A 17,088-nucleotide genomic window follows, 5' to 3' on the forward strand; every position below is an offset into this window, starting at 1 on the left:
GAGGGGTGGATGATTTGGGAGAATGGCACTGAAATATGTATAATATCATATATGAAATGAATTGCCAGTCTAGGTTTGATGCATGATACTGAATGCTTGGGGCTGGTGCACTGAGACGACCCAGAGGGATGGTACGGGGAGGGAGGAGGGAGGGCGGTTCAGGATGGGGAACACATGTACACCTGTGGTGGATTCATGTTGATGTATGGCAAAAGCAATACAATATTGTAATTAACCTCCAATTAAAATAAATAAATTTATGTTAAAAAATAAAAAATAATAAAGTTACTCTTTTTCCTTCCATTTCTGTATTCCTCTCTGGAAGGAAGTCATTATGAGCAACCCGTTCGGAGGAGTAGAGATTTGGGCTCATCTTTTTGAGGGGGCAGTATCTATATTAATTCTTTGGAATTTTTCTGTAGGAAGAGTACACCGCCCCCCCCAGTTTATTCAATCATCTATTTGTATCAGTATGTACTCATAGATATTGGTATATATTTATATGATACTTTGAGTTCTAATCCATTGCCAATTTATTTATTTTGTTGTTTGTATTATTCCAACTTTGGCAGCTCTTTCAGTGAGCTTCAATATTCCTTTGGTAACAGGCTGCCGGACTCTTTTTTAAGCACTTCTTTATTTTATGACATTTTAAGATGATTCAGGTTCATTTTGTGTATTCTTTACCCTAGACCTAGATTCATCTATTTGTCTTGTGAATTTTAGTTTGTTTTATTGGGAAATTATATTATAAACTAAGATCTGAGTGTTGGTTGTGTTCAGTGCTTCTGGGATATCACTGCTTCTTATCCTTCTCAATGGATGGAGCTTTGAAATATACATGTGTATACTAACCAGTGTATAGACATGTGTCTGTAATTCTTCCAATAGTTTTCCATTTATCTCTATATTCAGCTGACTATAAATTCATACCGATGTCTTTAACTCTAATTCAGTATCACATGGCTTGTCCTAGCCTCATTTCTTTGCTTATCTATAATCTTCTCATCCAACACTGAGAAATCCAGATCCCACCTTTTGTCACATGTCCACTTATTTGTTCATTCTTAGTATGCAAGAATAGTGTGCATTCTGTTTTGAAAACGAAATTATGAAAGCCCAGGAGGAAATTCAAGCTATGTAAGAAACTGTTTTTTTCTTGCCTCTGGAGGCTATATAAACTACTGATTAAAGAGGAAAGAATGGTGAGCCAGAGTCCTTGAAGCTGCATAAGGGTGGGTCAAGATAGAGACCAGACATCCTGAAAACCAAGGGACTAAACTGAAATGGATTGTCATTCCAAGAGGACTTCCACTCCCCACCTCTAGAGATCATCTGCCAAACATAGATGGCTCAGCTTCCTCCTCCTGGCATCCCACCTTAGCATGCTCATTTTCCGTGAGCAAGTTCATCACATGGCCTGGGCAAAAAGCATGAGATCACTAACAGCTTGTGTGGGACTGTGGGCATGAGAAAGCCTCATTCCATTCCTGGGCATGGGTTAGGACCAGTCTGGATTCTCTCTATGAACTAGAACAAGAGAGACATAGCATCTCTGTCATTAAACTACAAGTATTATAGCACATCAGAAAGCAATACACGAGAGCCTGTGGGTAGATAAAAGAACACAAGTATTAAACTTGTGACCTAAGTAGTTACTATATCTCAGCATGGTGGGTAGTTCTGAACTCCCTAGTATGTAAAATCTAGGTACAAATTATCTGACATATACAGTCTTCAAGAGAAGGCTTGTTCTTCCTAACAATGGATTCTAAAAGAAATTGCTTGCAATGATCAGTGACACACTTAAAAACATTACTAGAACAAAATTACAGATGAATAACAACCAGTATTGCTTTACCTTCCACTGAGAAAAGCAAATCATATTAAAATAAAATGCTGAGAGGGTCAATGGAAAGAAAATATAAGGAAACCTGAAAATGGAAGGTCTTACAAGTCTAGTCATTGCTTGCTTCACAAGGATTGTAATTCATCCATATGTGAAAAACAGATAATAAAATACCCCTGTTCTTCATTCTGGTGTGAAATGACGCTCTAAAAAGATAAAAGGGTCTAAATAAATCTATTTTGTTCATGCATGCCTGTCATGTCCGACTCTTGGCGACTCCATGGACAGTAACCTGCCAGACCCCTCTGTCCATGGAGTTTTCCAGGCTAGAATACTGGAGTGGATTATCATTTCTGCTCCTTTAACCATCCTGCTGAGACATCATCTAAAACCCAAGCACAGAATCTAGCTCCTAGACTGCTCTGTCTTCAGCAGCTCTCCCCCAGTCGTTTTAAGCCCTTAGATTCTCACTGATCCCAATCTTCCTTTCTGGAGCTTTAATATGCCCTCCCACCACGGACCTTTGGATGTCTCCATTCTTCTTCTGATTGAGGTCATAGAAGTTCTCCCCTTATCTCTGACAGGTTCTCTCTGTCCTGCTTTGATTACCCATGAAGTGGAGGGATTGACACACTCTGAACCCCATTCAAACTCAGTCCCTGCCTGGATCTACCACCAACTCTACTCATTTCTCTAATGTTGAGTTAATAAGTTTGCTCTCAGAGAATACAGGCAAGTTATTTCTAGGGAACTTTCCTCATTATGAGGGCTTCCCTGGAGGCTCAAAGGTTAAAGCGTCTGCCTCCAATGTGGGAAACCTGGGTTCGATCCCTGGGTCGGGAAGATCCCCTGGAGAAGGAAATGGCAACCCACTCCAGTATTCTTGCCTGGAGAATCCCATGGACCGAGGAGCTTGGTAGGCTACAGTCCATGGGATCACAAAGAGTCGGACACGACTGAGTGACTTCACTTTCACTTTCCTCATTATAGCTTTATGAGAGTGATTCTTCAAATATATGGCTCCAGTCAACCCTGAATCCTTGCCTGATCCATCCCAATGTCCACTGCCACAGCTATGGCCCAACCCAAGCATGACTCACGGGGATGTTTGTAGGAGGTGGCGGTGGTCCTGTTAGAGGCTGTGGGAGAATGTTGTGAAACCAGCTTTGACCAGTCACTGACATGTTCTTGTGATATCCACTAGTATTTATAAATCTTCAGAGAAATAAAAATATAGATCGTAATTACTGAGGGACACTGGACTAGCCAGATAATAATATAATGAGAACAGCAACACAAAAAGCAACAGCAACAATCTGTATTTATAGAGAGCCTACTATGTACAAGCACACTGATAATCTCTGTACACATATTATTTACTTAATCCTCAAGACAGCTCTAAGTTGTTGTTGTTCGTCACTCAGCGGTATTCGACTCTTTGTGACCCCATGGAGTCAGCATGCCAGACTTCCCTGGTAGCTCAGCTGACAAAGAATCCACCTGCAATGCAGGTTCAGTTACTGGATGGGGAAGTTATCCTGGAAAAGGAACACCACTCCAGTATTCTTCGGCTTCCCTGGTGGCTCAGCTGGCAAAGAATCCACCTGCAATGCAGGTTCAATTACTGGGTGGGGAAGTTATCCTGGAGAAGGAACACCACTCCAGTATTCTTGGGCTTCCCTGGTGGCTCAGCTGGTAAAGAATCCACCTGTAAACTTGATTGGAGAATTCTATGGACAGAGGAGCCTGGCAGGCTACAGTCCATGGGATCGCAAAGAGTTGGACATGACTGAGCGACTTTTCACAGCTCTATGAAACTGATGTAATTTTATCATCATTTTACGAATGAGTGATGAAATTGCAGAGAAGTGACAAACCTAACCCTGTATAACTACTAAGTGATGAAACCCAGATTCGAAGGTGGGTGGTCTGAGTGCAGATACTAGACATTTAGCCCCTATGCCATGCTCTCAAGATGACGGTGCTCCCACTCAACCCTGCATCACCTCTCCACCCCAAGCATGAACATTGGGTAGAATCAAGTGACCTTGAGTTTCATCCTAATTCTGTCACGATTTTAACTCTGTGAAATGACTCATTTGATCCTCTCAGGTGTGAAATAATGGCACTTAACCAAGTCAAATGACATATTTTATTTGTAATTAATTCACTCATTCTACTGACTAATATATCAAGAACTGCTTCTTGAGGTACTATCATTATTTCTTTCTTTTCTTTTTTTTCTTTCTTTTTTTTTTTTTTTGCTTTGTTGTTGTTGCTATTTAGTTGATAAGTTGTGTCTTGACTCTTTTGTGACCCCAGGGACTGTAGCCCACCAGGCTCCTCTGTCCATAGAATTCTCCAGGCAAGAATACTGGAGTGGGTTGCCACTTCCTTCTCCAGGGGATCCTCCCAACCCAGAGATCAAACTTGCATCTCCTGCATTGGCAGGTGAATTCTTTACCTCTGAGCCACCTGGGAAGCCCATTACCAATTTTATTTGTATATTCAACTGATATTTGCTGTGGAGATAAAACAACCCAATTTGGTAGATTCAAAGATGGTAAGTAAAGGCAGGGACCTATAAGTTTTTGATTTGCCGAGTCAGATATATTGATGGGCTTATAACAGTAGAGTTATTTTCTAACAAAAACAGCAGAAGAGTAATGGCCTAGTTTGTGAGGTAATGAGTTATCCAAATGAAAGCATTTTATTTGAAGCCAGAAAGTGCAGCATCAGACACATGGGAGAGAGGATGTAGGCACCTGACTAGATGTTTGCAAAGACTCCTCCAAGGCTGAATGAGTCTGTGACTTACCTGTGCTCCTTCTATCTTTTAATAGCCTGTGAAGATCCCTGGAGGAGTTTGGAGAAAGGTAGCAGTGTTGCCAGAATGTTCCATGGGCTGACTTTCGTTCCAAGGTACTACCAGAACCCTCTAGAAATATGTCTCTCAAACTAGCAGCATCACCCAGAAAATATTTAAGCAGGGAGAATGCTTAGGACCCACTTCTCAGAGACAACTCAATAGGTCATAGCTGGGAACGTGTGTTTTAAAAGTCCTTTCCACAAATGGCTCACATGCACAGCCAGGTTTCAAGTCTCTGATCTGTAACAAGACTGAAAGAATTCTTTCCTTGCTTCATGAGCTTCCTTGCTGGGTTGGCCCTCTTACTCAGAAACCTAGAATTGTGTGATCTTCACTACACATAAACTTTCCAATATTCTGCTTTTTCATAGCCAGTAACACTAAACTCATAGCGTTGTTCAGGGGAGAGAGAAAAACTGGTGAAATGTAGTGTAAATGTGGAGGAATGTGACAGACTTCCCCTGTGGGACTACTTCCCTAAACCTTGAATGGCTTAGAAATACAGGCTCACAGACTGGCAGAGCAGAAATTCCTAATGCCACAGAGGAGAATTGCAGGCCCCACACTCTGAGCAACTTGCCTAAGCCTTCTTAATGCTTGAGCCCTATCCTCTAACAGTTTAGAGTTCCTAGGTAAAGATAACCTCCTGACCCAAATTGAAGCTGACTTTTTGGGGAAAGGGTGGTATCACTATCCCTGCCTTTTTCTTCTCTTTTTAATAATTATTTATTTTTAATTGGAGGTTAATGGCTTTACAATATTGTACTGGATTTTTTTTTAAATGTGTTCATTGCAAGCTGAAGGATATGATCTCCTGGGCTATGACTTTTTGGCACAGTGGAGAGAATAATGGTGAAGTCTTTTGCATGGGGTTGTGATGAACCAGGGATATTATGAGTACAGAAATCTCTAAGGATGGTAGGACGACAGAGTCAAAGATCTGTTCTTTTCACTTTGGTGAGCATCAGAAGAGAGGGATGAAGCTATACCAGAGCAGGAAAGCTCTATCACCATAGGCTGCAGTGTCTCATTTCCTGGAAGATTCAGAAATATCTTCTTGGGGTCACTGTCTGGAGGAAAAGGAGGAGGCAAGGTGATCTCTCTGTGTCTTTTCTGACCTTAGGACTAATAGGTGTCATTTGATGGTGACATTTGTAACTGTAAGCCCTAGAGGCCTTAGTAGGCTTCCCAGTGGCTCAGTGGTAAAGAATCCACCTGCCAAGGCAGGGATGCAAGAGATGCAGTTTTCCCTCCCTGGGTGAGGAAGGTCCACTGGGGGAGAAGATGGCAACCCACTCCAGTATTCTTGCCTGGAGAATCCCATGGACAGAGGAGCCTGGCAGGCTATATAGTCCATAGGGTTGCAAAGAGTCAGACACAAGTGAGTGATAGAGCACACCCTCAGGAGGTCTTAGTTATTGCTCGACTCACTGAGGTCAACTGAGGGTCAGGGTGGAGCCCAGGATTCAAAGAAGGATGCTTACATTTGTTACCAACACAACCATCAAAGATGATAAATCAGAAAGTCACTCAGGTCCTAAAAAGATCAAGCAGCTCCCATCATTACCTGAGAGATCAAGATAAGAACAACAACACTCATTTTACAAGTGAAGACACTGCAGCCTGGAAGAGGCAAGTGACCCACAGCTGGTCAATGTCAGGACTGGGCCAGTGCCCTAGGGATGACCTGCAACTTCATTCCAAGGGAGTTTTCTACAATGGGAACCTAAAGAAAAGAGGGGCCATAATGTTGGTACCTGATGACATTGCTGTGTGTCCCCTGGTCCCACAGGAATAAGACTCAGCAGCTGGTGAACATTGGAAACTGCAAAAAAGAATGATAACGCTTATGCTGTACCTACAGCTCACAGAACCCCACTCAATGTTGGTGTTGTTTTCTTCTTTCCAACCACTGTCCTACACGACGAGGTGGGCCTATGTCTCTCGTCCACACTATACAGACAGGGGAGTGGGACTGAATTTGAGGCCATGTCAGTTCCAGAAGCTAGAGATGGAGATGTGTTATGCTGAGTAGATTGTGTCCCTTTCGTCTATACCCTAATTGGGATCGGTTCAGACCCACAGGTCCATCATTGAATGCAGGTCATGACTTCCATCCCAAGCCAAGCACAAGCATCCTGGGTCCTTCAGCAGTCCAAATGTGAATCCCATTGCCCTTGAGAGGACCATGAATCCCATCCCTAAGCTGTTTGCCACCAGTCTTCCCACCCACTGGTGTTCTGGCCCATAGGAAGATGGTTCAAAGATCTCACTGCTCAGTCATAATGAAGATCCTTGTTTTCCTTTATTTCATCTCTTAGGAATTGACTTGATAAGAATCTCATACATGCCAGTGCTGGCCTGGTTGGTTCCTCACCCTTCTATTAAGGGCACACCCAATACAGAAGGAATCCTGAGCATGCCTGAATCCTCAGGCAGGCTGGATGGTGAGACGGTGTTTGGGCAGATGAGAGCAGAGTCCAGAAATGCACAAGGAATTCTCCAGTCCAGACAGGCCTCTGCCAAGGGAAGACCTTCAATCACCTTTCAACTAGTCCCTTTAGCTATAAGCTCATTAACAGTCCCCTAGTCCCACTCTGATCCTCACATCAGACTTGTAACCTGGTTGTCACCACAGACATCAGCTCATGTCATCAAGTCAAGGCACCTAAGGCCACCTAAACTGAGGAATCTTTCTAAAATGTAAATCTCACCATGTCCCTTCTTTGCTTAGATGGTCAGTGATGCCCCAACAGTCTCTTGAAAAGGTCAAACTATTTTAGGCAGCAAAATCTAGTTTTCAGATGAAATTGATTGTTTACCTCCAATATATACAGCAGGTAAATGTGTAATGACTCTGATTGCAGCAAGGGATAAGTGGAAGGTCCAGACTGATGTCTCCCCAGAACCCCCACCCCCACATAGCCCAAATAGTCAAGAATTAGAGATAAACAATCTTTTAAAACCTGACTCAAAGTTTTTAAGGAATCCTCTTATCAGTAAGATGGTGAGGGAAAGGAAGGAAACAAAAACGTATTTTCAATATACTATCGGTTAAACGTTACCCTCATTATCACAGTAAATAGTTCTATGGGGTTCTTATTTTACAGATTAACCCCATTTTATAGATTAAGAAAAAGAGATGAGGCTCAAAAACAGTAAATAGCATACCCATGATTCAAAGGCTAGTGCCCTGACTCTCAGAACCATCTTCTTCCAGCTTCTGGGCCTGCAAAGACATGAAATGAACACAATAGCAACGGTGGCGGCAGGGAGGAAGGGCTGGAAGGGACCCAAGACAGAACGACTCATACTGTCTGCCAGTGTGGCTCTCCAAGGAGGTGATGTTTGAACATCCCAGGCAATAGGGTTTCAAGGGATATAATTTTGGAAGCCATTAATATATAGGCTAAAGTACACAACCCAGTATGTAACTCTCTTGCTGCTCCAGGCCCTCCCTTCCTTTCTGTCCCCTAGTGTCCTGCTTCTGGCTCTTGTCCAACAGTATGGCCACACTGTTCCCAGAAAAGATCAAGCCCTTTCACATCTCTATGCCTATGCGTGTGATCAGTTTCCCTCTCACCCCCTGATTAATGCCCACTCTCATTTTCAGCCTCAGTCTTATTTTATATTGTAACATGGGGTTAACAGTAAGAAACCCAATGAAAATGACAAGTTTGATGGACGACAGGTTAAGAATAAATCTTAATTCCCTTCCTTTCCTGCATATCAACCCACTTGTATCATTCCTTAAGGCCAAAGAAGTATCTTAACCTTTTTTGTGAATTTACAAAACCCTGCACCCAATAGGTACTCAGTGAACAAATTAATGTCATTAAAATGGTCATTTCCAAGTTATGGTTAGAAAGGACTTTCTTTGGGATAAATAATTTTTCATGATTGAATCAATGGTTCATTGATGATATTAGATCAATGACATAGAACAAAGTTTTTCAACCTTTGAAAATTATTTGTAATGTTTTAGTGGGGGCCATGCAGTTCAGTTCAGTTCAGTTGCCCAGTCGTGTTCAACTCTTTGTGACCCCATGAACTGCAGCACACCAGGCCTCCCTGTCCATCACCAACTCCCGGAATCCACCCAAACCCATGTCCATTGAGTCGGTGATGCCATCCAGTCATCTCATCCTCTGTTGTCCCCTCCTCCTCCTGCCCTCAATCTTTCCCAGCATCAGGGTCTTTCCAAATGAGTCAGCTCTTCATATCAGGTGGCCAAAGTATTGGAGTTTCAGCTTCAGTATCAGTCCTTCCAATGAACACCCAGGACTGATCTTTTTTAGGATGGACTGATCTTTAGGATGGACTGGTAGGATCTCCTTGCAGTCCCAGAGACTCTCAAGAGTCTTCTCCAACACCACAGTTCAAAAGCATCAATTCTTCAGTGCTCAGCTTTCTTCACAGTCCAACTCTCACATCCATACATGATCACTGGAAAAACCATAGCCTTGACTAGACGGATCTTTCTTAGCAAAGTAATATCTCTACTTTTGAATATGCTATCTAGCTTGGTCACAACTTTCCTTCCAAGGAGAAAGAGTCTTCTAATTTCATGGCTGCAATCACCACCTGCAGTGATTTTGGAGCCCAGAAAAATAAAGTCAGCCACTGTTTCCCCATCTATTTCCCATGAAGTGATGGGATCAGATGCCATGAAGGGGCATAATGTTTCCCATCCCACAGATCTGGGCTTCAGTGTCTCCAACTCTTAGCTAGGAGAGAAATGATTAAGCAAGAATCACATATACACAATACTCTGCTTTGTCGCAGTCAGATGACTTAAGTAAGTTCCTCTACTAAATGGGATGAACTAAACAGACTATAAGGAATTGCTTCCTCATCGTGTGTCTTACCTTCCAGTGTTTCACATCCTCACATGAACACTAGCCATCATCTCCTCCTTCTTCATCAAGTTCACCACCACTCACGACCCCAGATAAAATAAGTTCAAGGACAACAGCGAGCCAGGAAAAGTCCCTGGAGGTCTGATGCTAAAGAGTAAAATACACATTTGAAGATGTACAGAGACCATCTGGTCCAGTCTCCTTTGAAACCCAGGGGGAGTAGCAGAGCCAGGACCAGAGGCCTGACTTCCATTGCCAAATTCTTATGGCTGATTGGCACTACTGACTTCACCTTGGGAGCAGCCTCCATATCTGAACTATTTACCTGCCACTGACCTGGCCTCCCAAGGTATTCTCTCTCCAGGAATGAAAGGAGGGAGACCTTTGCCTCAACCACAAATTGCTCATTAATTCACTGAGCAAATTTTTTTTTTGAGGCCTTCCAAGCTCTCAGGCATTGTAGGTGCTGAGGATAAACAGTGAACTAGCAAATACCGAGGTTTCATTCTATCCAGGCTGTAGTTGTCCAGTCACTCAGTTGTCTCCAACTCTTTGCAACCCCATGGACTGCAGCACACCAGGCTTCCCTGTCCTCCACCATCTCTCAGAGCTTGTTCAAACTCATGTCCGTTAGGTCGCTGATCCAGGATGACAGATATTGAAAAATAAATGCACGCATGGTGCAATGAGAAGTACAAGAAACTACAATGACATTTTGTAGGAGATAGAAGAATCCAGAGCAAAGGAGTAGAAAGGCATTAGAAAAGAAAAGGAGCTGATCCTTCTCTAACACAGGAAGTCACAGGAGATGGTTGCAGGCATGGACAGGCTTGAAGACTTGGTGGTGGGAAGTGGAACACTTTACACTTGACAGCTCTTGTCTGCCCCAAGAAGTGGAGGCAGCAGCATCTATCTAGAGGCAACAGCAAATGTTCTGAAGGTTCGGGAGAGGAGAAAAGTCATGGTGTGTGTGCAGAATAAGTACAGAGACGTATACAGGATTGCCAAGCAGTGTTTTTGGCTCAACTAAGACACTGCCATCTATGGGGTCACACAGAGTTGGACATGACTGAAGCAACTTAGCAGCAGCAGCAGCAAGACACGGAGAGGATGATTATGATCTAGTGATGATGCCAACCATCCAGAGTATCTGTTTTGTTTTTATTTTTATAGCAGCAAGGTATAGCAGGGACGATTCAGCTAAGGTTGGAGTTTTGTCAGTCAAGTGCATTGACAAGCTAAAGGTGCAAGAAAGCTTATTTATTGTTGTTGTTCAGTTACTAAGTCATGCCTGATTCTCTGTGACCCCATGGACTGCAGTACACCAGGCTTCCCTGTCAATCACCATCTCACAGAGTTTGCTCCAACTCTTGTCCATTGAGTCGATGATGCCATCCAACCAACTCATCCTCTGCCACCCCCTTCACCTCTTGCCTTCAATCTTTCCCAGCATCAGGATCTTTCCCAGCAAGCTAGCTCTTTGTATCAGGTGGCCAAAGTATTGGAGCTTTAGCATCAGTCATTTCAATGAATATTCAGGGTTGATTTCCTTGAGGATTGATTGGTTTGAGATCCTTGTGGTCCTAGGGACTCTGGAGAGCCTTCTTCAGCACCACAGTTCAAAAGCATCAATTCTTCAGCACTTGGTTTTCTTCATGGTCCAACTCTCACATCTGTAATATGTTGGCCAAAATGTGGTTGAAATGATGAACTAAGAAAAGCAAACTAGGAAAGGTTGCTGGTGGGAAGGGAGCTAGTAGATTTCAAGCAAGTTAGAAACACGGAACTATGATCAAAGAAAGAGCTAGCTAGAGAGTTAGGAGACCTGGTTTCTCGTTCAGACTCAGTAAGACTCAGAGCATCGCCTTCATCCTCTCTGGCTTTCTGTTTTGTCATCCATGTGGAAGGGTAGGAAGTGGCCTGAAGTCTTGTCCAGGTGGGCTCTTCTACGAAGCCACATCATTGGTCAATGTTTTAGACACTTTGGGATCTGAATCAGATACACCGATCCTTTGGTTGTGGCCCCAGGCTGCTTGGACGACTGGTCCCTAATCTGTTAACAGAGTTTTCAGAAACTCCTACATATGTCCTGGGTGACCCAACATTTGCGGCTTCAGATTTTCATCTCAAGCATGCATTGGATTCCTCCATAAAATTCAATCCCCGGGTTGTTCTGTTCCATTATAAACCCCTTGGAAATCACAATCTTCTCATCTTTATGGAAATACTTCCAGGGTTTATGGTGGGGAGGATGCTCTGGAAAGATGTTCATGAGCATCCAGTAATGACCCAGGGTAACACAGTGACAGAGCCCCTGGAATGTGGGAAATGGTCACCATAAAGACCTGGTTGGGAGCAGCTTTCACATGACCGTGGCTCATTCCCTTGAGTTGGGGGCAGGATATGTATAAAAGGCCTCAGATCACGCTGTCTCCTCACTGCATTTGATATACCATCACTTGCCTGAGGTAAGAAGAACAAGGTGAGTGTCTTCATTGAACTGATGGCAATTTGGGGAGGGTCAGGACTGCCACACATCAACTGAACCAGCCACTCCAGGTTGGAGAGAATGGGAACTACCTCGTAACTGAAGGACAATCAGGCTCATGGAAATCACTGAGGTGGCTCAGAAGAAGCCATCCTGAGTGGGGGGCGGGAATAAATGGTAACAAGAAATTGGGCCAGGGTCGGGGGTGGTTACTTTGTAAGGCAAGAGATAGTCATACAGGGCTTAAGGCACAGCCCATGATGTAAAGAAAGAAAAAAAGGCAAATGATGAAACCAGTTAGTATGACCGTGGGCTCAGGCTGAACATGTGGTTTCTCGGGTTCTTAAACCAGAAAATGTTATTTAAATATTTAAGATTTGGGGAACTATCTAGTGCTCAACATTGCTGCCTTTGAATTCAGAAGACTTAGGAGAACCAGAACAGGTCAGAGAAGGGATGTGTGTGTGTGTGTGTGTGTTTACGCTCAGTTGAGTCCAACTATTTGCAACCCCATCACTGCAGCCCACCAGCTCCACTGTCCATGGAATATTCTAGGCAAGAATACTAGAGTGGGTTACCATTTCCTTCTCTAGGGGATCTTCCCAATCTCAGGGATTGAACCCATGTCTCCTGCATTGCAAGCGGATTCTTAACCACTTAGCCACCTAGAGAAGGTGTTACCAAAGTCTAACTTACCCACTGCTGATTTCCCCTATGCCGGGAAAGTAGGGCTACTCTGCTATAAAGATATGGGCCCTGGAGCCATAGAATCAATCACAGAACTTCAGACTCTGGGGAAAATACTGATACAAATGAGGTTTATATTCACTGAACTTTTGGAATATCTGCATTGCTTTACAGAGCAACTGAACATTCTCCAAGATGTTCTGCCAGCAAAACCAGCAGAAGTACCAGCTCCCCACCAAGAGCCTCTCCAAATATCCACCTAAGCGCTTCCCTCAGGTTCCTCAGTTTCCTCAGTTTCCTCAGGCCCCTCAGGCCCCTCAGGCCCCTGCTCCCTGCCTGCCTCCCGCCCGCACCCACTATGTCTCCAGCTGCTCTATTTCTGGCTTTGGAGGCTGCAGCTCTCTGTTATCCCATCGGTTCCCAAGCAACACCCGACGCCAGCCCCAGCCTTCCAGCTGCATAGACGTGGAGCTTGCTGGATGTTCCAGTTGCTGCCACGGTTTTGGGGACTACAGCTGACCTGCAACTGTTGAGGATCCAAAGAGCCACAGCCAAGGACCAGTCCAGAGCCAATGTCACTTCTCGGTCTTATTCTTCCCTCTCCTCCAGAATTAAGCTGCTGGGATGGATTTCTCTTTTTCCCAAAAATCTCGCACCTCCTGGCCTTAGCTCTGGTCTTAGGTCGAGAAGATCCAAATACTGCAACAAAGTCTGCTCTTCAAAGCCTTCTCAATGTGCAAAAATAAAGCTTATTTGTCTTGGCACCCAGAACTTCTTGGTGTTTGTTGATGCCTCCAGCCTCGGCTCTGAGAAGTTCCCAGGAATCTGGATTCCTTAAGCAGACTTCCTCGAAGAGACACCAGGTGGGACATTTCCTCTTAGGTAGACCCTGGATCTGAGTGGTTTGGGAGGCTGTGAAAAAAAGATCCAGAGAGAAATAGGAGAGGGGTGTCCCCAAAGTATCATGACCCAGTTCCACTTCTGTGACCCCATTCACCACCATCACTGAAGTTTCTTCCTACTCAAACAGGACACCCTACTTCCCAGCCCCAGAATTCAGCCTCCAGACCCTTCTTATCTGGGGTAATCATGTGCTTAAGAAAGAAATGTCACAAAGGTGCTTGTAGTTCCCAGATCTCAGTTCAGAAAGCCATGAAAATGACTCTCTCTGAGCAAATCTGCCTGACCTAGGCCCTCACACCTTCTCTTCACTGAGGTGCCAGAATCTGGTGGGAATATATGTCAAGGTCCAGTGAGCACAATACCCCTGAGAGACATTCGGGTCTTGCTGTTGCTTTTCATCCCATGTCATTTCTTTCCCTCTTTTATTTAATGGGACAGGTGGCATGGGCTGAGGAGCAAGTTCTCAAAGTACTTTTTCCAGACTAACAGTGGGCCATAGGCAACAGTAATACTTCTGCCCTTCCTCCAACACCGTGGTTCTTCTTAAACTTTTATTTTATGACAGAGCAGAGTTGATTAACAATGTTGTGTTAGTTTCAAATGTGCAGCAAAGTGATTCACTTATATATGTATTTATTTTTTCAAAGTCTTTTCCCATTTAGGTTTTTTTTTAAATTTTTATTTTTACTTTATTTTACTTTACAATACTGTATTGGTTTTGCCATACATTAACATGAATCAGCCACGGGTGTACATGAGTTCCCAATCCTGAACCCCCCTCCCACCTCCCACCCCATATCATCTCTCTGGATCATCCCCGTGCGCCATTTAGGTTATTACAGAATATTAAGCAGAGTTCACCGTGCTATACGGTGGGTCCTTGCTGGTCTTGTACTTTTTTAAGTATTTTTATTTTTTATTTTATTTATTTTGGCTGTGCTGGTCTTTGTTGCAGTGTGTGGGCCTTCTCTAGCTGCAGCGAGTGGTGGTTACCCTCTAGTTGCCATGCACAGGCTGCTCACTGCAGTAGCTTCTCTTGTTGTGGAGCAGAGCCTCTTGATGTGCAGGCTCAGTAGTTGCAACTCACAGGCTCCAGAGCACCAGCTTAGCAGTTGCGGCTCACGGGCTTATTTGCCCTGTGGCATGTGGAATCTTCCTGGACCAGGGATTGAACCTGTGTCCCCTGCTGATCAGCAGGTGGACTCTCAACCACTGGACCACCAAGGAAGAGTCTAGCATATCTATTTTAAGTGTTTTAAATATTGTAGTACATACATGTTAGTCCCAGACTCCAAATCTATTCCAGTACTCTGGATCTTCACCACAGTTTCATGACACGTGGTTACCAGTTGGGCTGGTGAGAGACAAAAGATGGAGTTATGGTCAGTCCTCTAGAAACTGTATATAGTCCCAGCTTAGTTGAAGCAAGCCACACAGCTACTAAAACATCTGGGTTCATGCAGTGGAATGGGTCTCACACATGAACACTGTTCATTAGGTGTGTTATTGCAGAAGAGACACATGCAGGCTCCTGGGCCAGGCCATCCTCTTGGGTCACAATACATTGTTGAAACTCGTGGTTAGCTAGTGGCATCCAGGGCACTGAGAGCTCTGGGGTTAGAATGAAGATAGACCTGACCACCTTTTGTTACTTCCCAATACTCTGTCCAAGGGAAAGGACTTCTAGTTCAGCGGTCTTCAACCTCTAACAGAAAGAACAGTAGGAGTCCAGAGAGGTATTGCAGAGATTGTTCAGATGTCTGCAAGAGAAAGACTGTGTTTGTATATGCTTAAAATGCTGTGATAATATTCAGCATGCTCACCAAAAGTGTTAAATAAGATAATGCTAAAGTGTTAAACAAATGATAATGCTTTGGAGAACATCAGGACTGCTAACCTCACTAGTAGATGTCAGATTAGAAATTGTATAACACTTCATGGGAAATAGATGGGGAAACAGTGGAAACAGTGTCAGACTTTTTATTTTGGGGGGCTTCAAAATCACTGCAGATGGTGATTGCAGCCATGAAATTAAAAGACGCTTTCCCCTTGGAAGGAAAGTTGTGACCAAGCTAGATAGCATATTCAAAAGTAGAGATACTACTTTGCTAAGAAAGATCCGTCTAGTCAAGGCTATGGTTTTTCCAGTGATCATGTATGGATGTGAGAGTTGGACTTTGAAGAAGGCTGAGCGCTGAAGAATCGATGCTTTTGAACTGTGGTGTTGGAGAAGACTCTTGAGAGTCCCTTGGACTGCAAGGAGATCCAACCAGTCCATTCTGAAAGAGATCAGCCCTGGGATTTCTTTGGAAGGAATGATGCTAAAGCTGAAACTCCAGTACTCTGGCCACCTCATGTGAAGAGCTGACTCATTGGAAAAGACTCTGATGCTGGGAGAGATTGGGGGCAGGAGGAGAAGGGGACGACAGAGGATGAGATGGCGGATGGCATCACTGACTCGATGGACATGAGTCTGGATGAATTCCGGGAGTTGGTGATGGACAGGGAGGCCTGGCATGCTGCGATTCATGGGGTCGCAAAGAGTCGGACACGACTGAGCGACTGAACTGAACTGAACTGCACCCCAGCGTGCATTTTTAAGGTCTTGGTTCTATCAGTTGACTTAAAGAGTGATATTCTTTTTGTCACACTCTAGATTTATTCCTTTTAAAAATTTATTTATTAAAGTAGATCCTTCTTGGTCACTAGCTTCATTCTTCTTTTGTCTGTTTGTTTTTATTTTTTATTTAAATTTATTTATTTTAGTTGGCTGCGAATTACTTTACAATATTGTATTGATTTTGCCACACATCAACATGAATCTGCCACAGGTATACACATGTTCCCCATCCTGAACCCCCCTCCCTCCTCCCTCCCCGTACTATCCCTCTGGGTCATCCCAGTGCACCAGCCCCAAGCATCCAGTAACCTGCATCAAACCTAGACTGGTGATTCATTTCTTATATGATATTACACATGTTTCAATGCCATTCTCCTAAATCATCCCACCCTCTCCCTCTCCCACAGAATCCAAAAGACTGTTCTGTACATCTGTGTCTCTATTGCTGTCTTGCATACAGGGTTATCGTTACCATCTTTCTAAATTCCATATATATGCATGAGTATACTGTATTGCTGTTTTTCTTTCTGGCTTACTTCACTCTGTATAATCGGCTCCAGTTTCATCCACCTCATTAGAACTGATTCAAATGTATTCTTCTTAATGGCTGAGTAATACTCCATTGTGTATATGTACCACAGCTTTCTTATCCATTCATCTGCTGATGGACATCTAGGTTGCTTCCATGTCCTGGCTATTATAAACAGTGCTGCGATGAACATTGGGGTACACGTGTCTCTTTCAATTCTGGTTTCCTCGATGTGTATGCCCAGCAGTGGGATTGCTGGGTCACAACGCAGTTCTATTTCCAGT

At 43.8% G+C, this 17,088-nt stretch overlaps 1 protein-coding gene across 1 annotated transcript; it reads left to right on the top strand.

Annotated features, from left to right (window-relative positions):
• The first annotated feature begins 12,947 nt into the window (after positions 1-12,947).
• Positions 12,948-13,271, top strand: LCE7A (late cornified envelope 7A). The gene has a single exon (XM_069582953.1). The coding sequence runs from the start codon at positions 12,948-12,950 to the stop codon at positions 13,269-13,271; it is 324 nt and encodes a 107-aa protein (XP_069439054.1).
• The last annotated feature ends 3,817 nt before the right edge of the window (positions 13,272-17,088 follow it).

This window comes from Ovis canadensis, chromosome 1, assembly GCF_042477335.2.
Source record: "Ovis canadensis isolate MfBH-ARS-UI-01 breed Bighorn chromosome 1, ARS-UI_OviCan_v2, whole genome shotgun sequence".
In the NCBI taxonomy this organism is placed as follows: Eukaryota; Metazoa; Chordata; class Mammalia; order Artiodactyla; family Bovidae; genus Ovis; species Ovis canadensis.

Excerpts from the sequence above, each read along its gene's own strand:
- LCE7A (XM_069582953.1), top strand. The coding sequence starts at position 12,948 with ATGTTCTGCCAGCAAAACCAGCAGAAGTACCAGCTCCCCACCAAGAGC.